At 42.8% G+C, this 24,196-nt stretch overlaps 1 protein-coding gene across 1 annotated transcript in view; it reads left to right on the top strand.

The window, feature by feature from the left end:
• Window positions 1-24,196, top strand: part of LOC122810570 — a 945,872-nt gene that overhangs the window by 88,218 nt on the left and 833,458 nt on the right. Inside the window, exon 4 of the mRNA XM_044082150.1 lies at window positions 4,943-5,073. Within this exon, the coding sequence (XP_043938085.1) occupies window positions 4,943-5,073 (131 nt within the window). The remainder of the gene's footprint in view (window positions 1-4,942; window positions 5,074-24,196) is intronic.

The following is a 24,196-nucleotide window of genomic DNA, read 5'->3' as shown; positions in this document are numbered from 1 at the left end:
TGATCCTTCATCAATTCCCAAATATTTATGCACCCCCTCTTGCTCAAGTTCTTTTATAGCACATTCCTGTCCCAAAGTGACGTTTTCTTGGTGCTGCAGCTTTCCTGTTTTAAAGGTTGCTTTTGCACATTTATCAAGACCAAATGACATTCTTATATCATTTGAAAAGTTTTGCCCACTTGCAGTTGTGCTTTCAGTTCTTCATTTGATGAACTATACAGTTTTAAGTCATCCACAAAAAGATGAGAAGTCTTCACACTTTGTTCTATTCTGGGAGCCAAATTGTAGCCATGATATAATCTGTTAAGTAGACAGTGCTCTTTAATGTGTTAGGGGCAAGATAAAAGAGTTGCAGTGACAGAGTCACCCTGGGATATCCCCCTTTGAATTTTTATCCCTGAAATAATAATGTGTCCTTTATCATGGCTTAGCTGTAAAGTGCTTTGCCACTGTCTCATGGTCGCTGTAATGTGATCAATCAGTGTAGCGTGTATCTTATACATTTTTAAGTACTCTTTTATGCATGAATGTGAAATACTATCAGATGCTTTTTTTTTAATATATCCATGCCATACTTAGATTTTCCCCTTTTTACATGTTTCTGTTATGACTTTAACAACACATGATCCTTTGTTCCATATGACTTTCTTTTATTACACTTTTGTTTTATTGCCATGATTGAATTTTCTTCTAAATAACTGTAAATTCTGTTGGCAGGCAAGTTATCAGTCTGTAGTTTTTAGGACAGCTTGCAGGTTCGCTCTTAAGTAGGAGTATTTTTTTTCTTGTTGTTTACCAGGTTGTTGCCTGTTTGGGGTGCACATAGAAGTAGTTCTTAATCCTGACTAAATCTTCAAGCAAAAATGTTAATACTTTTAGCCAGAAGTTAGGTACTACGTCTGGGCCTGGAGTTTTCCAATTAGGGTTTTTCTTAACTACGATCTCTCTGGTATTTACTTCATCCCATTTCATATCCTGCATATTTGAACTTCTTATTTTTTCTTTTGCTTTTATCCATTCAGCATCTTTATGTTCCACATGATCTTTATAGATATTTCTCCAAAATGTATCTATTTCTTCTTTTGTGATGGTGTTTCAATTCCTTTTGCCTTATTTCCCAGTTCTCTATAATTTTTTTGGGGGGGTCATTAATAAATTGCTTATTTTGTACTTTTCTTTTATATTTATCTGCACATCTTCTAAGTTTTTCTGCCTGTGCTGATATTTTTAGTTTATTGTTTGCAATAGTGTATGATAGATCCTGATCTGTTCATATATTGCGCATTGCTTTTATCATGTTTATCTTTCTGAGTACTTTTGTTGATCTTTTCCCTCTTCTGTACTCTTCTAACAGTGACACTTCTTGTCTTAATTACTTTATAATTTTTTTCTGTTTGAGACTTCCATGATGGCATTTGATTTCTCCCCTTCCTTTCCCTTACTGCTGTCTGTTTTTATGGTAAGACTTTATCTGTTATTAATTTAGCTGCACAGTAATGTATCCTACTTACTTCTGTTATATCTCATGACTCTTTATGGGCAGTCTTAATGACAATGTTCATTTGTTTTATCAAACTTCTAATTTAGGGTTTTTATCGACTTTTGGTAATCTGTTTCTTTCATTGATCTTAATATGTCTGTCCATCTCTATTAAATCAAGCAACTCTTCTCTTAGATATTTTTTTAATAAGCTGAGGGAACATTTCCTGTGGGCATTTTGCAGAAAGTTCCAGAACATCTTCCTGTGCCACATTCTCTTTAGTATCATCTTGTATCAGCCATTGCTCTTTCCCGTGAGAACTAGTTGGTAAGTGCAGACACTATGGCTAACATTAATATATAGTGTATTTATAGTGTATCCAAATGTATTAATCCATCCAAACACACAAATGGTGATACTGTGCTGCAGGTGATTCTGGATACCTGCTAAAGTCTAGGATAGCCCTATGTACCTGTATGAACACCACAAACCTTGGCCAGACTCCAGTATAAAACAAATCTGTGACATCATATCATGTGTTCAGTCTCCTCAGAGCCTGCTTCTGCTGCATTGTTCTGTCTGGGGGGGCACTCAGCTGTGATTCTACCATAGCCCACGCAATATTCCTAGCTTGCTGCATGCTGCAAAACATGATGCTGGAGAAATAGGCTGGGCAGTCCCATAATAATGTTATAGAAGACTACGTACACCAGTGGTCAGTAGAGTAGGTGCAAGAGCTCAGTTGTCCAGTTAGAGTGAGGTGGAACAGCATTCACAGACAGCTGTAGAACTCCTTCTCCAAGAACGATGGTCACAGTACATGGCAGTGGAGGTGAAGAGGTATAATGTGTAGTTCAAAACTATGGGCTCTGATGAGCGTGCACTGACAGTGCAATGTCACACAGAACAAGTGTGATGCACGCAATGTTAACATTAAGCTATGCTGGTCGGTGCATGGCTGGACTACACTGTCAGTCAGACATTCCCACCTACCTGACTCAGGAGGAAAGGAAGGTGTAGTGGTCCACAGTCATCATCATGAGCACAAATGGCTGGGACACAATTACATGACTGTCAACACATACACACACGCGCGCACACACACACACACACACACACACACACACACACATGACACAGGAGGTAAAGAATGTCAGTCTTAAGGTTACAGGTACTCTGTGTCATGAGTAATGTCCTGACATGCAGTGAGGGTGACATTATAGGACAATGTCCTGGGGCCACTCTGCTGGTTTCTTGCATTAGGACTTTGGACTCCCCCTAGCAGGACAGTGTGCGACTGCAGGAATATGACCTGGATAGAGTTCACTATTAAGGTGCCCTGTCATCCTTTGGAGTCTTTACCAGAATTATTCAGGCAACTTATTTTACTCACTCCCTGCATGAAGTGAAGTGAAAATATCTTCTTTTTTTAAACTTGAACAAGAAAACAGAAGTTCAAGTTACACTTGAATTAGGTTAGGGAGGAACTCTGCTTCATATAGATGGGGATCCTACTCCAGAGAATGGATAGTCTGTGGGATACATACTTGTTTCTCAAGTAGGTCCTATTTATATCACAGGAAAAGTTTAACCCCGGGATTTAATAATACTTACAGTAAGTGTAAACTGTTCTGAGTGAACAGACAACACAGACATAACACACACACCTTCTTCCTCCTAATTTTAGTTTTCCTACTGATATTCTTGCAGCTTTAAATACTGACAGGGATTCGTAAAGGTTACCACAAAGTGTAGACTACATGTACACTTAGTGTAATCTTTTTGAGTGACTACTAAGCACAAAAAATGCAGTAAGAAACTGAATACATATCGTGGACATTTAGTGTGCAGGCTTTATTGAATCTGGTCCTAAATCTTTAGAATGGGTCGTTCTAGTGCTGTTTTGTTTTTTGCAGATATGTAGGAAATCCATCCGTGTACGTTCCATTTGTTGGATAAGCCTGGTTAGATGCATGTCAGAGGGGGCATTATACTCAATAACCGGTCTGATGCCAAATACTGTGCAACAGTGACCTCATTTGACCTAGATGCCATACCCTTGTTTATAAGTTGTGCAACATAAAATGATTTTCTCACTGCTGTATACAAGTGATGGTCAAAAGTAGATTACTGTCTATGTGCATCCCCAAGTCCTGACTATTGGGTCAACTCTTAGGGGTTTGATTATGCATTTCCTGGCATTTAGTTTTAGTTTGTGGCTCTGATACCAGTTATTTGTCTGTGTCAGCCCCTCTTGGAGAACATTAGTATCAGTGGGGGATTCTATGACTGCTCCTAATTTGCTATCATCTGCAAATCTGGTCAGCCACAGAGACTTGATGTTGGTCTTGACTTCAGAGACGTAAATGCCAAAAAGGAGCAGGCCCAGGACCCATTCATGAAGGACTCCGCTGGTGACTGACCTCTTTGTAGAGGTGGTCTCCCCAATTCTAACTTTCTGGGCCCTGTCTGTGAGCCAGTTGACTATCCACTGGGTGGTATCAGGGTTTATACATAACATCATAAGTTTGTCTCCAATGCCCAGTTGTGGTATTGTGTCATGCCTTGGCCAGGTCAATGTAGGCACAGTGTGAACTGTTTTTCCCTTGTCCATTGATTTGGTGATGTTATCAAACAAGTCCACCAGGTTGTGCATGCATGACCTCTTGATGTAATTATGTTTCTTCAGCTGCCTGATGCCAGTAAAAGACATTTAGGTTCTTGGTATATAGTATGAGATCAACTCAAATCATAGCTTTATTTCCTCTTTGATTTTTATATTTCCTGTGTAACATTGGATCTGCCTCCAGATAAGAGCACAGGAGTTCCCTTGGTGCTTGGACAGATCTTCCTCTGTATGTGTACTATCTGGCATCTCTTTTGAAAACCAACCCTATGCCAGCTGAAATCTACCCAGCCAATGCAATGCAATAAATAAGAGTCTTGTTATCTGTTACATTATTGGTTCTTTACCTTTGTACAGAAGCCATTAAAAGCTGAATGGATATAAATAACAACCTAAGCAGCTACTATAATTTAGTAAATGAAATAATCACAAGACATTGTCTTGACATTGAGTGGAATAAGATTTAAAAACACTTAGAAACAGTAACCTTACTAGTTCATACCTCCAAATTCTAATCTCAAGTTCTAAAGTAATCTTACTTACTAGGGTGGACTTCTGTTGCATGTCCCAGTGGGAGCCTTGACTTAGTGCACCTTTCCCATTTACCAGTTTCAGAATTGAAAAAAAAGACAGACTCTTCTTTGTTGTGAGCCACAAATGTTTGCTGAGCTATTTTTTGTTTTTTCTGCATTTGTACTTTTTATATATGTTAATAGTGCAGTTACTCAATGAATGTGATATATAACTTTTTAACATGACACTATTGCTTGTCTCATTGAAGTCTGGTTTCCATACTGTCCCTTGCTGTTCATTAACATTGTCTAATCTTGTTCTAGTTCCATTTCAGCTGGACTCCGAGGTGGCCTTTTTATGTTTACATTCTCCAGGCTGAACCAGAGAATCCGAAACTTCCTTTTCAGTTCCTTGGTGAGACAAGAGATTGGATTTTTTGAGTCCACTAAGACAGGTAAAAGCATACAAAATATATCCATTATTCATATCCTGCAAATTTGTTAAATGACTGCAAGATCAAAACACATCATACATCAGTTCCTTTGGCTTGTGTTCCACTACCCTGTCCTTTTAGTGTTTATCTTGCAGTGTAATGACTTGGGAGCATGATGGTAGCTCTCTAAAAGACTCTCATTACCACTTTCTGAGCTTTCATTTCCCGAGTGAAATGAAAGCTGTTGTGTTGTGAGTCTCTGATGCAAGTCTGGGTCATAAGGTTTCTGTAGTAACATCGAGAATGGACTTGCTTGCTAAAAAATCACAAACACTCACTTTTGCTCTGATCACACTGTTTTGTTTTAGAGTTTCAACAGTACAGAAGTACTGAAAAGAGTTGCAGGTATTCTACTGTAGGACGTGTAAAACAGTTATTAAAGTCGTACAAGGGGGGCATATTTAAATGATTATGCTTGTGATGACCCAGTGGCCCAGTGACTGGATTTCTGTTCCTGAGATCAGTGAAGGGATGAGACATTCCTGGTGCAAGTAAGTGTATCTGGTGGGTACCAGAAATTTAATAAAATCGCAATGAATAGGTGCTTAAAATGTATAGGATAAAAAAATATATGAGCTCAATGAACTATATGTAGTTACACAGATGCAGTAGGTTACCTTGGAGGAATCCATCTCTGCATCCCTTACCATTCTTGTTGCCTTCAACTGTCATGTGGTGCTTCCTGTGTTGGGAGTACCTTCCCAGGAAGTAAACTGTGATTCATCAAGGTGGACATGCTGTACAGCAGTGAAGGTAAAAATACAAAAACATTAACTCAGCTTTATGATGCCAAATGAAAATTAACACGTGGCATGAGTAACATTGTATGTGTTTAGAAAGGTGGGAAAGGGACAAACCCATTCTAGTAGAAAACAATATATAGTTGTGTGACGATAGGAGGTACTGCCAGTCATGCCAAAAGTAGGGCAGTGGATGTATGATTTGGGCCAACACAGCTAGATGGAATTTGTAAATAATTATATGTCATTTGTATATCAAACTGATTTGTACAGATGCTTATGCTCCAAATGTATTTGTGAGGTTTGCTTATGTTAAAATGTATCAACAGTGCACCCTGCTAGAATGCAAAGAAATGTACATGTATTATTGTAACTGAATTTAATGTATAAAAAAACTTTATTCAACAGCTTTTATTGTTTTTGTGTCTCTTCCTACTTCATTACTTTATTTTGCTTATACTGCTTGTTCTTATAGTGTTCAAGTGCATTTATTCTACTGCATTTAATCCTGCTTGTTAGTAGCCTGATTAAATTGTAATTATTACTCTGAGTGTCTTAGTTTTGGTTAAAGGACTTGGGCTTCAGGCCAGTTATTTTATGTTAAAAAAGGTTTGCGGTCTGCACTCTTGTGGGAGGAGAGGGTAGCCTCTTTTCTTCTGAGCTGGGAATTGGTGGGAGACTGCCTATTGTGCTTGTTGTTCTGTGTTTTTGTTCCGTTTTAAGCTCTTGGGTTCCAAACCAGTTATTTTATATTAGGAAGATTTGTGGTCTAAACAGTTGTGGCAGGACAGTATAGCCTACACCCTTCTAAGCTGGGAATTGCTGGTTGAAGGATTGTGTTTGTTATTCTGTAGTGTCATAGTTCTAGTTTTAGCACTTGAGCTCCACACCAGTTACTTTACATTGGAAGGGTTGTGGTCTGGGCTCTTGTGGCATGAGAGTATAGCCTGCACCCTTCTAAGCTGGAATTGCTGTCTGTTATTCTGAAAGTATCTTAGTTCTGATTTAAGCACCCGGGCTCCAAACCAATTACTTTATATTGAGAGGGTTGCGGTCTAGACTCTTGTGGCGGGAGAGTATGGCCTACACTCTTCTAAGCTGGGAATTGCAGATGAAGGCTTATTGTGCCTGTTATTCTAAGTGTATTTATTCTGGTGTAAGTACTTGGGTTCCAAACCACTTACTTTACATTAGGAGGATTTGTGGTCTAAACTCTTGGGGCAGGAGAGGGTAGCCTGCACCCTTCTGGCTGGAAACTGCTGGTTGTAGGCCTATTGTGTCTGTTATTCTGAAGTGTCTTAGTTCTGTCTTAAGCATTTGTGCTCCAAAACCAGTTGTTTTACATTAGAAAGGTTTGTGGTCTAGACACTTGTGGCGGGAGAGTGTGGCCTACACCCTTCTATGATGAGAATTGCTGCATTATTTAAACTGCCTTCTGCTGTTGTGACTATGATTTTATGCACTTTGAATTCCTAGTACTTTTACGTTTTATAGCAGAGGCTAGATTCAGACTTGCTGAATCTGGACTGTTTGGTATCACTTGAGCACTAAAACCAGCTCTTCACTGAGATACTGAAATATATGAGGCATCTGCTGCTTCCAATGAATTATAAATGCCTGTTTTTGCTCTAATATTGCACTTTTAATGTGTATTTGCATTCCACTGTCTGTTTGAATTGCCTGAACTATTTTTGGTCACATTTTACTCTACACTGTACTAGTTCAGCTGTAGCACTGCCCAGTTCCAAGTTTGCTGTTTCTCGGTCTGTTTTGTAACATCTGAGCATCAACTTCAAGCCACCTTTGTTGATAAAGGCCCTTCTGCACCCTTGTTTGAGGAGAGTGCTGTCTGGATTCCATCGTACTGAGGGTGATTGGACTAGAGCTCAGAGAGAGAGAGAGAGCATTTTTATTGGCTAGTTGAGTTAAAAAGGGTATTTTCTTGTTTTATTTAAGCCCTGTGTTTGCAGTTGTTTGTGTGTGGCACTCCATCGCGCATGGACGTGTAGTGGTGGTTACCATTGGTGGTTATAGATCCAAATATTTTGTTTGTTAAATTTTCCCTTAGCACTTTGCATGTGGTCCTCCAGAGGTTTCTCACGGATCTGCTGTACTGTCAGGTGTAACACTAAGCCTAGCCTCAGAGGTGCCAATACACCTCTCACTCACTGGCAACTCCTAAGTGTGACCGCGTTTCCTGAATATTCTAAATGTACTTGTCACTGTGGATGGATAGTTTCCCACAGTTTCTCCAGTCAGCTTGGTCAACATGGGCATCCTGAGGCAGTGTAGCAACTGTCTCATGTTCACTGAAAACCCTCTACTCCTAGTCCACACAAATGCAGTGTGTGAGGGATGCAAATGTATTAAGAAAGTACAGTTGTGTACTCTTAGCATAAATGTAGATGTTCGAGTGTATTCACTGTTGCAGTCATCACACATGGGTTATCTGCCTGCAGGTTGCCCTCAGTCAGCCCAAATACCAGAGTCTTAGTATTTCTGCGTCAGATGCTGTTGCTTCTTCCATGACATCAGGTCGTCAGGGATATAAAACAGGCAGCCAACACCATTACATCAGTTTTTCTTGTCCCAAATGTCAGGAGCCCCCCAAATAGGGAGCTAGTATATGGTGGGGAACACCACCACTAAAAAGCAAATACCAATGCCTTTAGGAATGGCCATAGAGAGTAGAGATAGAAAGATAGAGAAAACCAGGGGGCTGGAGGGAGGGAAACCAGGACTGAAACAGTGAATGCACTCGAACATCTACATTTATGGTAAGTGTACACAACTGTACTATGTTCTTTGTGTTTCACTGTTGCAGTCATCACACTTGGGTTGATTCCCAAAGCTGAGGAAGGGTGGAGGCAGTCAAGAAGTGTTAGAGCTGGCTAGTAGGGGTGGAGGCAGTCAAGAAGTGTTAGAGCTGGCTAGTAGGCCTTGCAAGAATACTGTAGCAATTCCAGCCCTGGATTTAGAAAAGATAGGTAAGTGATAATGCTTGGTGAGGGTGTGAACAGAACTCCAGGTTGCAGCTTCCAGAATGTCCATGGTAGGGACTCCCTCTGAGAAATGCTGTAGAGTGGAAGTAGCTCTAGTGGGATGTGGTCTGATCCCCTGTGGGGTAGCTTTACATTGGTGCTTGTAGCAGAAATGGATGCAGTGTGCTCTCCATTTGGAAGTGGTTTGTTTTGAAATTACCTTACCCTCTGCCCCTGTAGCAAAGCTGACTAGCAGCTTGTCAGATTTTCTGTAAGTCTTATTCCTGTCAAGGTAGAACCTGAGCTGTCTGTGCATGTCCAAGGATTGCAGGATCCTTTCCCCTTTATTCTGAGGGTTAGGAAAGAAAGTTGGCAAATGGATGGATTGGTTTATAGCCACACTGAACACCACCTTAGGCATAAAGGACGGGTTAGTTTTGAGGGAAACCCTGTCAGCATGGAAAATAATGAAAGGTTCCACAGCCATTACTGCCTGTAACTCAGACACTCTTCTTGCTGAAATTATGGCTAAAAGCAAGACTGTTTTTCAAGAGAAGACTTTTAAGTCTTCTGAGGCAGCAGGTTCAAAAGAAGGAAGAGTGAGCTTTTCCAGTACAAAGTTAAGGTCCCAGGCAGGGGTGGGTGCTCTCCTAGGGGGCCTTAAGTTGTTAGCCCCTCTCAGGAACTGCTTGATGAGAGGGTGAGAAAATAGAGGTGGCTCAGTATTATAATGAGCTGAGATGGCAGAGGCATGAATCTTAATGAAGGAGAAGGATAAGCCTCTGTGGAGTAGCTCTGCTAGGTAATCCAGGATTAGAGGTAAGGAGGGCACTGCTGTGTCCTTCCCTTGAGACTAATTCCAAGAACAATATCTTTTCCACTTTTCAGAATAGTATTTCCTAGTACTAGGCCTTTTGGCTTCAAAAATGATGTCCAGCACCTGTTTCCTGAGGGCTGCTGGTGGGGTATTCAAGGGATAAGCCAGGCTGCAAGGTTTAGGGTTTGCAATTGAGGATGTAAAATCTGTCCCTCCTGCTGAGACAGCAGGGTAGGAGTCTGGAGAAGGTGCCAGGGTGGCACTGTTGTCAGGCTGTAAGAGTGGGTACCAGTGCTGGCGTGGCCAGTATGGGGCAGTAAGAATTGCCCTTGGCCTGTCCTGTTTTATCTTGAGTAGTACTCTGGAGAAAAGGGGCAGAGGAGGAAAGGCATACATTGAGAGGTTTTCCCATTGAAAGGCTAGGGCATCCACCTTCCAGACCCTGCTGTGAGGGTTCCAGGTGCAGAATTTGTGCAACTGATGGTTCTCTGGGGAGGCAAAGAGGTCCACCTCCAGTGTCCCCCACCTTTGGATCAGATGGTTGAAGGTGTTGGGCTCCAATTTCCACTCGTGTGGGTCTAGGAGATTTCTGCTTAAGTCATCTGCCAGTGAATTTTGTTTTCATGGCAAGAATTGAGCTTGTAGGTGCACTTGGTTGCTCAGGGCTGTGTTCCACAGGGCCAAGGGTAAGAATGGGTCCCCCCCCCTGCTTGTTTATATACCACATCACTGTGGTGCTGTCTGTTTTTATAATCAGTTGTCCTGGAAGGCTTAGGTATTTGAAGGCAGTCAGAGCATTCTGTACAGCTAGCATCTCTTTTTGATTGATGTGCAGGAGAATCTGGCTTGGGCTCCAGTGGCCCTGAATGCATTTTCCTGCCATGTGAGCCCCCCCCCCCCCCCATGCATAGTCTGGTGCATCTGTTGTCAGGGTTTGGGCAGCGAGGGGTTGAGTGAAACACAGTCCCTTGTTGTGGTAGCATGCTTCTGCCCACCAAAGGAACTCTGCCCTTAGACAAGGTATAATAGGAGTGACTGTTTCCAGGTCCTGAGAATGTTGGCACCAAAGACTTTTTAAGTACCACTGAAGTTTCCTCATATGCAGTCTTGCATATGGAATTAGCAGAATACATGAGGCCATGAACCCTAGGGCTTGCAGTATTTTTCTAGCAGATAGCTGGGTTTTGGTGGCCATTTGTTTGAAGTAATTTGTCAGACAGACCTGTTTTTCTGAAGTGAGAAATACCATCTGGGAAGTTGTGTCCAAGCTTGCTCCCAGGAATACAATCTTTTGACTGGGCACCAGTTGTGATTTCTTTTTGTTGATAGTGTACCCCAATGAAGTAAGAAGGCTTTTTTTACAAATGCCAGGTGCTGAAGTAGCAATTCTTGACTGTCAGCCTGAATCAGGCAATTGTCCAACTATGGGAAAAATTGAATATTTCTCTGCCTGCAGTATGCAGTGGCTGGAGCCAGGCACTTTGTGAATACCCTGGGCGCAGTAGATAAGGCTAAAGGAAGTGCAGAGAACTGATAGTGCATAGAGCCTGCCCTGAAACCTAGCTATTTCCTACATGACTCCCTTATGGGGGGTCTGTATTAGAAGACCGAAAGATTACTTCAGCGAACGCTCACATGAGAGAAAACGGTAATTGAACTGCTGATTGTGGGTTGCTGCACCCCCCACACCTCCCGCTAACTATATATATTCCAACTCCGAGATTGCACTACAGTGAGGAAAGGGCAAAAAGCCCACTCCTCCCTGCACCATGACCCCACAAACACCCTTTTGTTTACCAGAGTTTTCGCTCATGTGAGCGTTCGCTGAAGTAAACTTTCGGGCTATAATATACACCCCCTTATGGGGATGTGCAGATAAGCTTCTTTTAAGTCTAGAGTGACTAACCAGGCATCCTTGGCTAGCATGGGGAGAAGCTGTTGCAGGGCAAGCATCTTGAATTTTGGGACCACCAGAAAGGTGTTAAGAATAGAAAGATCCAGGATTGGGCGCCTGGAGCCCTCTTTTATCGGCACCAGGAAAAGTCTGGAGTAGAAACTCTGACCCCTTTGTTCTACTGGAACAGGTTGAATATCTCTGCTATTGAGGAGAGACAGTACTTGCTTTTGAGCCTCTGCCCACTGGTTGAAGGAAGGTCTGGAAACCCACTTGGGGTTGGTAGTAAATGGAAGAATTTGTACCCCTGGGATACAATGTTTAGGACCTATCAGTCCTGAGTAATGGACATCCAGTTTTTTGCGTGAAGGGCAAATTTTCCTCCTAGGGGCACAAGTAATTGGGCAGGGCTGGGAAGGATAATTGAGAAGTCATTGTGAACGTTTTCCATAAGGGGCAGCTTAACACTCCCTGCTTTTGATGTGGGAGCACTCCATTGTTTTGATCTCTGCATACCCTGAGTATGGGTGGCCTGTTTCCTCTTGGTCTGGGAAGGCCCGGCAGGAGCTGGACCAGTTTTTTGAAGGCCAATGCCTACTGAATCTAGGTGGTTGTACTTGTAAGAATTCTTTGAAAGTTTGCATAGATTTGGCTTTTCTTCCATCTTTTTAAGAACAACTTTTGCTTTGGAGCCAAACAAACTATCCTGATTTAAAGGAGCATCTAGTAATTTGGATTTGACATGATCTGGCAAGGATTGTTCCCTCAGGCAAGCATGCCGTGTCAGTACAGACCCAGTGACTGCAGCCCTGCAAGATATTTTTAGGGCATCAAAGCCACACTGCAAAGTATGCTTACCAACTAGGTTTGCAGAATGCATTAGCTCTTGTAAATCTTTATTTTCTGCACAGTCTGGCAATAATATCATTTTTTGTTTAATTAGTTCCATAGTATGTTGCTGGTACTTCAACATGTAAAAGTGGCAATTCAGTGCCCTGATGACAAGAGTTGCAGAGGTATATACCTACTTACCCCATCTGTCTAAAACTCTGGAATCCCTGTCCGAAGGAGTAGGATTTTTGGCTGTAGTAGTCTTAATACCTTTAGGTCCATGTGAAATGGTCTCTGGACCAGCAGTGGGATTCTTGAAGAGAAGTTTGTGGGAATCAGGTACTTTGTAGTCCCTGTCAGGTTTCCTAGGGGCCGGGGGAATGTATCTGGAGTTAGACTGGATTCCATAAAAACATCATCAACAACATCCAGGACAGGGGGTATAGCCAGAGGCCTGTGTTGAGGCAACTCTAAAAATTCCCTGAGTCTCTTTGTGGACTGAGGGTAGTCTTGGCATTCCCAGTGGAAATGCTCTCTTAAAGTATGCAAAGTTTCACCAAAAGAAAAATCCTCTGGAGGGGAGGCAAGGGAATGGATTCCTCTGCATCTGAATCCTCATAGGCTGATAAGGGCATGTCCTGATAATCAGGAGGATCAGAGTCATTGGACTCCTGGTCAGTGGAATCAGAAGGAAACTCAATTCTTTGTCTCTTAGCAGGAGAAGGCTGGCTTCCTCTTATTAGGGTAATAAGGTCTTCAGCCATTCTAAGCATTTGCTTTTGTGGCATGGGAACTTGAACATGCACTTTGGTCATCGGTTTTCTAGGTGTAGTGCGCACTCTGGGCCTAAGAAACTCGGTAGTTTTGGCTAAAAACGAAGTCATCGCTTTGATATGAACATCGGTAGGATGGAATACACCCTCAGAAGCTGGTGCCTGCACAGCGGCTTCGGACCCATCCAAGTTAGAGACATCCTCAAGTTCCATAGTCGAAGAAGTATCTCGTGGCATACTGGACACCGAATGGGTGTCAGCAGAGGCCTGCGAATCCATAGAGGTGAGCATCAGGGGCTGCAAAGGCGCCTCACTGAGTACCAGCAGGCTGGCGACTAGCTTAACGGAAGCGTCGTCGGCAGTTTTGGACCTATGCTCTCTGTCTCTGTCTTTATATTTACGTTTTTTTCAGAAGATCGGTAGTTAGATGGCTTATTGAAGCCATTTTGGAATACTGAGAACGAGAGCGAAAGAATTTAGCGACAAAGATAGCCCAATGACAAATGGTTCGGGCATTAAGGCACAAAACCGACAGCGAGGGACGTCGTGGTCTGGGCCTAAACAGGTGACGCAGTAAAAATGAAAATCTCTGTGAGGTATTTGCTACCCACAGGCAAGACAATTGTTAACTTTTTCTGACATCGGTTAGAGCAAGAATAAAGGATCCCCAATGGGGTAATTCGCATTAAAAGTCTTCAGGATTACAAACTCGAAAACAAATATTTCAGGTAGCGGCCTACCGGCACTTGCAAACTGCTTCTGCTTTGGGCTCCTCCTCAGCAAGAAAAACTGATGTAGTGTTGGCTGTTGGCTGACGTCATGGAAGAAGCAACAGCAACCGACGCAGAAATACTAAGACTCTGGTTTTTGGGCCGACTGAGGGCTACCTGCAGGCAGATAACCTAAGTGTGATGACTACAACAGTGAAACACGAAGAACATCCTTGAATCCATGCTTTCACACACACTAGTCAGTACATGTGACAATGAGTGGGTTGCCAGCATGCAAATCTCACATCCTGCTCCACCCAACCCACATCACACATACTTACATATGTGGAGGTCCTCACCAGAAACATACCTAAACACCAGAGACCTCCCAAACACAAACACAAGAACACTACACATAATACTTCCTCTGCAGAACACATTACACATAATAGCTCACACACCAGTGTCTCACTGGTCAAACCCTCAAGGCAAAACACAAAATTAAATGTATTAGTCATAGGTGATTCTATTGTGAGGCAACACTGACGTCCCTCTCATCAGGCTGGATAAGGAAAAGGTCAGGGTCAGCTGTCTGTCAGATGCCATGATACGCCATATCATACATGCACTCATGTCTCTCAACAACAGATACTGTTATAGCTCCGTCATAGTCCATGTTGTTGTGAACGACTTGAGATGTACCTCTCTGGACTATATGAAGAGAGACATGACTGAGCTCTCTGAGTATGTGTCTCAGGCCAGTATGTCCCTATCCTTAAACAGCATTTTACTTTCACCTAGAATGATGCCTCAATACAAACAGAAAATGATTGACTTCAATAATTGGCTTAGCTCCTGGTGTCATTCCATGGGGATCCACTATCTGTCAGCATGGGACGACATGATTGACAGACCTTGATGCTTTGCCAGAGATGGTCTTCATCTGTCACCCCTGGGATTTTAGGTACTGGTTAAGGCTCTTGGCACCCCCATAGTGCCTTTTTAGGCAGCGTCTCAAGAACAAAATTCCCATTGTAAATACTCCATCTAAAAACAACATCAAGGTTATGCTGCTAAATACTAGGAGTCTCAACAAAAAACTGCACTTACTGGAAGCTGTCCTCACCTTGGGAGATGCCAGCATTTGTGTAGTCACAGAGACCTGGTTCAAGGCTATGGAGAGCACCCCAGCCATACTGGGTTACACCTCCTTCCACACATTCAGACCTCAAACTGAAAGTATGAAAACAAAAGGAGGCGATGTATCAATATTCATTAAATATAAATACACCACCAGATTGGTTAACAGTATGACTCCCTGGAGACACTTCAGGTGAAATTAACTGTTGGTAGGACACCTGTTCAAGTCATTTCCAGCTGCAGGACCCCCTCCATGAATCATGACACACACTTTGCCTATTCAGATCTACTTGAGTCTATCAAGATCCATCCAAGCACCATGGTTTTGGGTGAGTTTAACTACCCTTCCATTGACTAAGTAAATTACTCATGCTCAAACTCACTTGCCCAAAGGTTCCTTGACTTAGTTAGCACCAATGCCCTGGACCAGCTGGTTGACACCCCCACAAGGAGTGCCAACATCCTGGATCTGGTGCTCAACAATATCAGGGACCACTATAGCACCCCCACTGTGAGGTCCTCCCTGATCAAATCTGACTCCAAATTGGTCTCATTCGAAATAACTATCACACCAACACCCCCCCCCCCAGCAGCAAGTAAACTAAAAAACTTCTCCTAGCAGATTATAACCTATTATGGGATGGTATAAATAGCTTCACTGCACCTTCTCCCTCAGATGGAACTGGCAGCTATGCTGAGCTCTACACCAATGCTTTATGCAAACATCTGCATAACTGCATTGACTCCACTGTACCTGATTGGACCAAAACAGGCTCCTCAAGGAAGAGCAAACCTGCATGGTGGACAACTGCCATTAACAGGCATAACAATAAGAGGAAGAAATTGCTGTCTAAGAGTAAGAGGGAATGAGCCCTTCTAAACTGGAAACACTCCCGCCTCAGCTTAAACAAGCAAATAAGACTTCTTGTGAAGTCCTCCAACGCAAACTACGAGCCCTGATTAGCTTCCTTAACAAAGGACAACCACAAGGCATTCTATAGTTACATCCATAACCTAAAATATAAGGCCTAGATCTGTACAGAACTGGTAGTTAGTGATACCACATATACTGAGCCTGTGGACGTAGCTAACCTGTTGGCCAACAGGTTCTGTGAAAACTTCACTCCCCTGTCCCCATCACATGTACCCCATGACATCCCTACCACCTGTCCCCTACCTTGTATCTCTAAAGAGCAGGTCGTAAATGCCCTCTCTAAGGCCAAAAACACAGCATTTATGGGACCTGATGACATCCCAGGCTGCATCCTACATGGTCTCCAACATGAATTAGCAACACCATTGGGTACTCTTTTCAGTCATAGTCTAAGCTGAATGGAAAACAGCCAACGTTATTCCCTTGCACAAAGGTGGTGCTTCCACTGATCCCTGGGAACTATAGACCTATTAGCCTGACTAGCCTTATGTGCAAGCCCATGCAGTGAATCATCATGGACCTTATCAACAAAGATATAGATAATCTCCAAACACTTGCCCCTACTCAGTTTGGATTTGTCAAAAGAAAATCATGCCTGTTAAACCTGGTGGGCTTCTTTGAGACAGTCACCAAGGCCCTGGACGAGGGACGATCTGTGCATACAGCCTACCTGGACTTAGCAAAGGCATTTGACACTATCCCCCACTCAGGCATTCACAAACTCACCCAACTGGCATCAACCCTTATATCATTAGATGGGTCTGTAACTGGCTCAAGGATAGAACTCATATAGTCAAAATAGGGGAACCCACCTCCAACAGCAGACCTGTAACCAGTAGTGTTCCACAGGGATCAGTCCTGGAACCTCTACTGTTTAGAATCTATTTCTTTGAAGTACAAGCAAAAACTAAAGGTCTGTGGCTGACAAAGTTTGCTGATGACTGCAAACTGGGAGTGGTCATAGAATCTCCAAATGATGCCAACATCCTACAAGAGGGTCTTACGCAAAAATGATCAGTGCCAAAGTCATGGCCTTAATCTCAATGCAAATAAATGTATTATCACTCCTCTTGGTAGAAGCAATGTTCCTGCTAACCACCACATCAATAGCAGCACCTTAAGTACCAGTCAGTGGTGAGAGACCTGGGCACACAGGTTGACAGCAAGCTTACCTTTGACCACCATGTCTCCACAGTGTTAAGAAGGGCATTCTATATTGCTCATCTCATAAGTAGGGGCATTGCCTCCAGAAAAAAAAGTTATAACTTCCCTGTACTCTTCCCTCATCAGGCCAATAATTGAGTACACTGCCCCTTTTGGTGTATACCTTTCAAAGCACTTGCAGCAATTGGAGAAACCACAACGGTTCCTCACAAGGAAAATTTAAGGTCTTCACCATCTGTCCTATGGGGATCATCTGAAATCTCTGTCACTTTATTTTGTTTCATACAGACTACTCAGAGGTGATGTCTGCCTTGCATATAAGGCAGTCGCCGACCCTGCATTATTGGAGGTGCTTCATATCCGAAAGTCAAATGGTACACAGATTACTTGCTGTAAAGACCTTAACCTGGTATGTGACATTAATAAAACCTGCTGGAGGGACAGATTTGTCTCCTAGAGGTTACCACACTTTTGGAACAGACTCCCACTTCATGTCAAACAGGGCACCTCATTGGCCCTCTTCAAACCCTGTCTGGATGATTGGATGGGTGACAGTAAATTCAACCTGGGGGTTCCACCTGTGTCCTTCTTGGACAAGGGCAATAGGCGCTGATTATAGAAATAAGATTAAGAACTTGGCTAGGCTTGTTAGGGCCCTAGGGCCATTAACCTAGTAACTCCCTATGATATGTTTTGATAGAGGACACTGGGACAGCAAAGGTTAACCAGCTAGCCTACTTTAAGGAAAATAAGGGAAATGTAAATGAGCTGTTAAACCATTACAATGGCACTCCACGGTGCTGACTAAGACAAGAGACAGTGGGTTTGGACGAAGCCTTTGTTCATTAGTTTAGTAAAAAGAGGGGAAGCCCAAGGCACTACCAGACGCATTTAAGATGTGTATTGTAGCCATCTATGCTAAATTCCTATCTCAGCTAGAAAGGAGGTTACTGTAAGAACCTAAAGTCAGGTGACCAGATGAGGTCATTCTGCAAGCCATCTTGGATATTATATTTTACAGGGAGTAATCTCTGAGGAGGGAGTATTCTGTTTTGGGGAACCTGACTAGAAAGACTGATCACATACTTCATTGTGCCTTCCTCTGTCAAGTAATTTGTTAGTGATTACTAATTCTCCTAGATTCAGTCAGGAATACAATGTTTTTCTTTATTTGTCTGAGTCTATCCATCAATGTTCTTTTCAATATTTCCTGTGATCTGGACTTTGTGGTTTACTGTGAAGATATATTCAGTATTTTCATGTCCTTTTATTATTTATTATTAAATATATTTAAAACTTTTATTGTGACTGGTCCTCATAGAATGTATTTAACCTTTGAGAGTGCTTATATTTATTTGGTGACACTGTGTGGGTCACTCCAGAAGGCCTAGCTATCTTGGTGAACTACTACTGTTTCTATTAGTGTTAATATTACACAGTATAATTGAACAACCTTTGTTAAGGGACTTAGAGTAGCTGATTGTAGAGTGTCTGGTGACAGTGGTAACTAACTTATATTCTGGGCAGAAGGGGACACAGCAGGTAAATATGTGCCAGCCTTTCCCATGGGTTTGTGTGTGTGTGTGTGTGTGTGTGTGTGTGTGTGTGTGTGTGTGTGTGTGTGTGTGTGTGTGTGTGTGTGTGTGTGTGTGTGAAAAAGGGCTTGGCTTGGACACTTGGCTGAGGACCTAACCCTAAAGCTGCACCAGTGGGGAGTGTGCTGGGGACCCAGAGGGAGACAGATGTTGAGAAATTCAGAACCCAGGCTGTGTGTATGTTCCCTGTATGCTCTTAAGGGAAATTATGTTGGATGCAGAGAGGTCTGCATCTGGAAGTACTAAGTGCATCCATTTGTATTCTAAGTGCACATCCTTCTCCAGTGTCAGTGGTGAGAATTCAGGCTCCTTGATTACTGGCCCAGTGTGGGGACGTCACATATTGGTTGGGAGTGGTGGGATCATCATGCATCACATATTGGTTAGCAGTGTGTGGATATTAATTGAACTCCTGTAGCCTGTAAGCAGTTGTCACTAAAAAAACTGTACTCTCAAGCAGCCACAAAGTAGAAATTCAGAGTTTCATATCACAGTAGTTTTATTTATTTACTTTTTGTTAGCTTAGTTAGTCAGGGAGAGCAGGCAAAGATGTCAGCAGAGGATTATGGCAAGCTGACAATGAACCAGTTGGCTGAGATGTGCCAAGCCAGTGGACTGGTGCGTGGCAACCTGACTAAAGGGAAAATGATTGCAGCCTTAATCACAGCTGCAGCACTGACCATCAACCAGAAAGACAACCAGTCTGGCATTGGGGATGTACAACTCTCAGAAACAGGACCATTCAGCTTTTCCTCAGAGAACTTAAAAAGCCATCTGGAGTTAAAGAAACTTGAACTGGAGGCCAAACATTTGGAAATAGAATGATCAGCAAGACTGCGGCATTGGGAGGCTGAAGAAAAGGAGAAATTGTGGCATTTGGAGACTGAAGAAAATGAGAGACTGTGGGATTTGGAGGCTGAAGAAAAGGAGAAGTAGCATCAACATGAGAGGGAGATGCTGACTATTTGCCAGGGTCGTGGAGGTAATGAGGAAGGGAATAACCAAACCTCAGAAACAATAAAGGTCAGTAAATTATTTCCACAATTTACAGAGGGTGATAATTTTGATAGTTTTATTTATATATTTGAAAGGATATGCAAACAGTATAATGTTGACCAAGGGCTCTGGATGTTCATCGTGTTACACTGCTGCAGTCATTACACTTGGGTTATCCTGCCGTCAGGCGGTCCCGCAGTCGGCCAGAGTTCCAAAGTCTTGGTCCGGCTTCAGTTGCTGTCGCTTCTTCCCTTACGTCAGAGCGCCAGGGGTATATAAAATGCAGCCGATGCCATTTTCTCCAGTCTTTCTTGCTGCGCGGTGCCCGAAGCAGAAGCAGTTCGCAAGTGCCGGTCGGCCGTCTCCTGAGATTTTCAATTCATATTTCAGAACTGAAGTCTTCTATAAAGCTAAGTATCCCGTTGGAGAAACTTTTTCTTGCCTCAGACCAATGTCAGTAAAAGTTAATAATTGTATTTCTTGTGGGAAGCAAATACCTCATAAGGATTTTCATTCTTACTGTATTCCATACCTAGGCCCAGACCACAACGTCACTGGTTGTCAGTTTTGTGCTAGGTTTAACAAGCGTACTATTAAACATCGGTTTGATTTTGCCCGACATTATTTTGGCAGAAAATTCAATTATACCATGCCGTCGGAGCAACCGATGACCGGGATACACAAAAAGCGCAAAGACAAGGACAGGCATCCGAGGCCTAAACTGGATGACGAGGCCTTTTCTAGGCCAGTCACCGGTTCTCCGGTTTTCAGCGAGATGCTTTCGCAGCTCCTGATGACCACTGCTTTAGAACCACATGCTGCCTCCGACCCCCACATGGAGATAGCTGGGCCTCCGGATACTCAAGATTTAGGCCCTACCGAGACTATCCCTCCAGAGGGATACAGAGCAACTGAACAGCCCTCAGTTTCAGAGGGTGTATTCAGACCTACTACACTAACCATCAAATCTTATGCTAAGTCTAAAACCCCTTTAAAAATTAAGAAGCAAGTTCAGCATTCACCAGCACAGGCCCCCATGCCTAAGAAACATATGCTCAAAATGGCCGAAGACTTAATTACTCTGATCAGGAGTTCCTATCCCCCTCCTGATAAAAGGCCTAGACAGGATGCAGACTATGACTCATCTGACCAGGTTTCCATTTCTTCAGATTCCTCATCAGATCAGGGATACTCTTTATCCCCATATGAGGATTCGGATGCTGAAGAATCAATTCCTTCAGCCTCTTCTCCAGAGGACTACTCTTTTGGGGAAACTTTGCATACTATGAGGGAGCATTTCCACTGGGAGGGCCAGGATTACTGAGAATCCAAGAAAAGGTTCCAAGAATTCCTTTTATTGCCTCAACACAGACCCCTTGCTATTCCGCCAGTGTTAGACATTGTGGATGATGTGTACTCTGAATCCAGTTTAAATCCTGATTCTTTACCTCCAGCTCCAGTCAAACCAGACAGATACTACAGAGTCCCTGACTCTCACAAATTTCTTTACAAAAGCCCTGTTGCTGACCCTGAAACTATTTCCCAGGGTCCCAAAGGGGTTAAGGCTTCTACAGCTAACAATCCAGTACCCTCTGACAGAGATTCTAGTGCATTAGACAGATAGGGTAAGAAAGTATACATTTCAGCTACTTTAGCAATGAGGGCCTTAAACTGCCAGTTTCACATGCTGAAATATCAGCAATACTTAATGTCTCAACTAAAACAAAATATGCTTCCAAATTCAGATCTTCCTGACTATAAGGAAATGCAGGATTTATTGCATGTAGCAGAACAAGTGGGGAAACATACTTTGCAGTGTGGTTTTGATTCATTAGAGGCCTCTTGTAGAGCAGCAGTTACAGGGTCTGTCATTCGAAGGCATGCTTGGTTAAAAGAATAAAGTTTACCTGATCATGTTAAAGCAAAATTATTGGATGCACCTTTGCAGCAGGATGTTTTATTTGGAGTTAAGGCAGAACAGGTATTAAGAAAATGGCGGATAAGGCAAAATCTATGCAAATGGTGAAGGATTTCTTGCAGGTTCAGCCCCCTTGTTTTAGCAGAAATTGGCCAACTAAAAATTGGTCCTTTCCATGTACAGACAGACCTCAGAGGGGCAGATACAGACGTCCAAGAGGCAGAGGTCAACCACAAGGTTTTTACAAGCCTCGACAATGGGGTACATCAACCCAGAAAGGAGGGGAAGACAGGCCACAACCTTATAGGAAACAGTCCCAATGACTTCCCCCTCCAGCTGCCAAGCACTTCTCTCTTGGCAGCTCCCTTGGGGGGAAAACTAGCACTTTTTACACACAATTGGCATTTGATCACCCAAGACAAATGGGTTCTAAATATTGTATCTCAAGGTTACAAATTCCACTTTCACACTTTGCCAAGGCTAAAAGGAATGCCAAACCTACCACCAAATCAATGGGCGGATGCTCAAAAACAAATTACAGCACTCATGGACATGAGAGCTATTCAAAAGGTACCAACACAGGAGCAAGGACAAGGATTTTACTCAATATTCTTTCTGGTTCCTCGAAAGGACAAAGCCTGGAGGCCCATTCTGGATCTTTCCTCTCTAAATACTTACCTGGATGTTCCCAAATTCAAAATGTTGACACTACAGCAGCTTCTTCCCATGCTGGGCAAGAGGGCTTGGCTCGTAACGTTAGACCTAAAGGAGGCATATCTGCATGTCCCTATCAGACAAAATTGCAGAAGATACCTCAGATTCTTAGCAGGTTCAATGCATTACCAATTCTCTGCACTGCCCTTTGGCTTATCTACTGCACCCAGGGTCTTCACAAAATGCCTGGCACCAGTAATTGCTTTTTGCAGACAAAAGGGGATTCAAATATACCCATACTTAAACGACTGCCTTATTCAAGCAGAAAGCAAGGATATTCTTCTACAGCATCTGGCGTTTGTAAAAAGTTTGCTAATTTGCCTAGGGTACACAGTAAACGAAAAGAAGTCAAAACTAGTGCCCTCACAAGAGATAATATTCCTGGGTGCCAACTTAAATACAGCGGCCAAGATGGCTTATCTCATGCCAGACAAACAACGACAACTGACTAAATATTTTCAATTGATGGCAACAAAAACCCAACTCCCTGCAAGAAAAATTCTGCAGCCCTTGGGATTCATGGCATCTTGCATACTACTAATTCCATATGCCAGACTGCATATGAGGAAGTTACACTCATATCTGAAAAGTGTATAGACTCAGCACTGTCACAGTTTGGAAGCAGTAATACCACACATCCTCTGCCTTCAACAGGTGTTTCAGTGGTGGGCTCAGGCATGTCACCTCAACATGGGACAGCCTTTTACTTTACCCACAGCCAGGCAGACAATAACAACAGATGCATCGGATTACGCCTGGGGAGCACACATGGCAGGACAATGTATCCAGGGCAAGTGGACCACAGACCAAATGCATCTCCACATCAATCAAAAAGAGATGCTAGCTGTACAAAATGCCCTGACAGCTTTCAAGGACCTTCTACAGCCAGGACAATTGCTATTAAAGATGGGCAACACCACAGTTATGTGGTACATAAACAAGCAAGGGGGCACACATTCCTACCCCCTATGCAGACAAGCAATGACTTTGTGGAATACACCACTGACCTATTAAGTTAATCTACAAGCACAATTCCTGCCAGGAAAGAAAAATACACTGGCAGACGACTTAAGCAGAAACATCATGGATCCTCATGAGTGAAAACTAAATCCACAAGTATTCAGTATGATAACTCAGAAATGGGGGAGCCCAGACATAGATCTCTTTGCCTCCCCTCTGAACTACCAACTAGAAAAATTCTGCACAAGGACATACCACACACAAGTGTATACACTCGAACATCTGCATTTATGGTAATTACAAAACTGTACTATATGCTTCCTGGTCCCCTTACTCCATGGTAACGCTGTAACACCTATTTCTAAATTTTCTTATCCTGATTGCTTAAACTATGATAGTGTTAAAGTTGTTTATTTGAATGTTTTAAGTTAACACCTAAAGCTTACACAAAAAAGTTTCCTGAGCATCAACACAAGGTAGATAAAAGTGTTTGTGATTATATGGCTGAACTAAGCACATATTTTCATTGGTGGGTGAGTGGGTGCCAGGTCAGCACTTTTCAAGAGTTGGCAGACCCTTTGGTGGGGGAACAAGCCCTTAGCACTTTGCCTGAAGGCATGAGAATCTGGTTGGCAGGCAGAGAATACAACTCTGCGGATGAGATGTGGAAAAAATGGGATCTCTACTTAGCAAGCAGGGCATCACTGCACAGGAAATGGATACCCAGTACTGCACATGGATAAAAGGGAACCCATGGTGGGCAGCCTAAACCAGCAACAGGAGAAGCCACTAGTCATAATAGGTACAAATCTATGCGCTGATTAACATACAATTTGCATATATAATTAAACCCCACCCACTCCATTGGAATTGTGGGATACCAACTTTGAAATGCAAAATGAAGAAGCTTGCTAACA

The sequence above is a fragment of the Protopterus annectens genome, chromosome 9.part0 (assembly GCF_019279795.1).
Source record: "Protopterus annectens isolate FY-2018-M chromosome 9.part0, PAN1.0, whole genome shotgun sequence".
Classification (NCBI taxonomy): domain Eukaryota; kingdom Metazoa; phylum Chordata; order Ceratodontiformes; family Protopteridae; genus Protopterus; species Protopterus annectens.
This window is presented reverse-complemented; position numbering and strand designations above follow the sequence as displayed.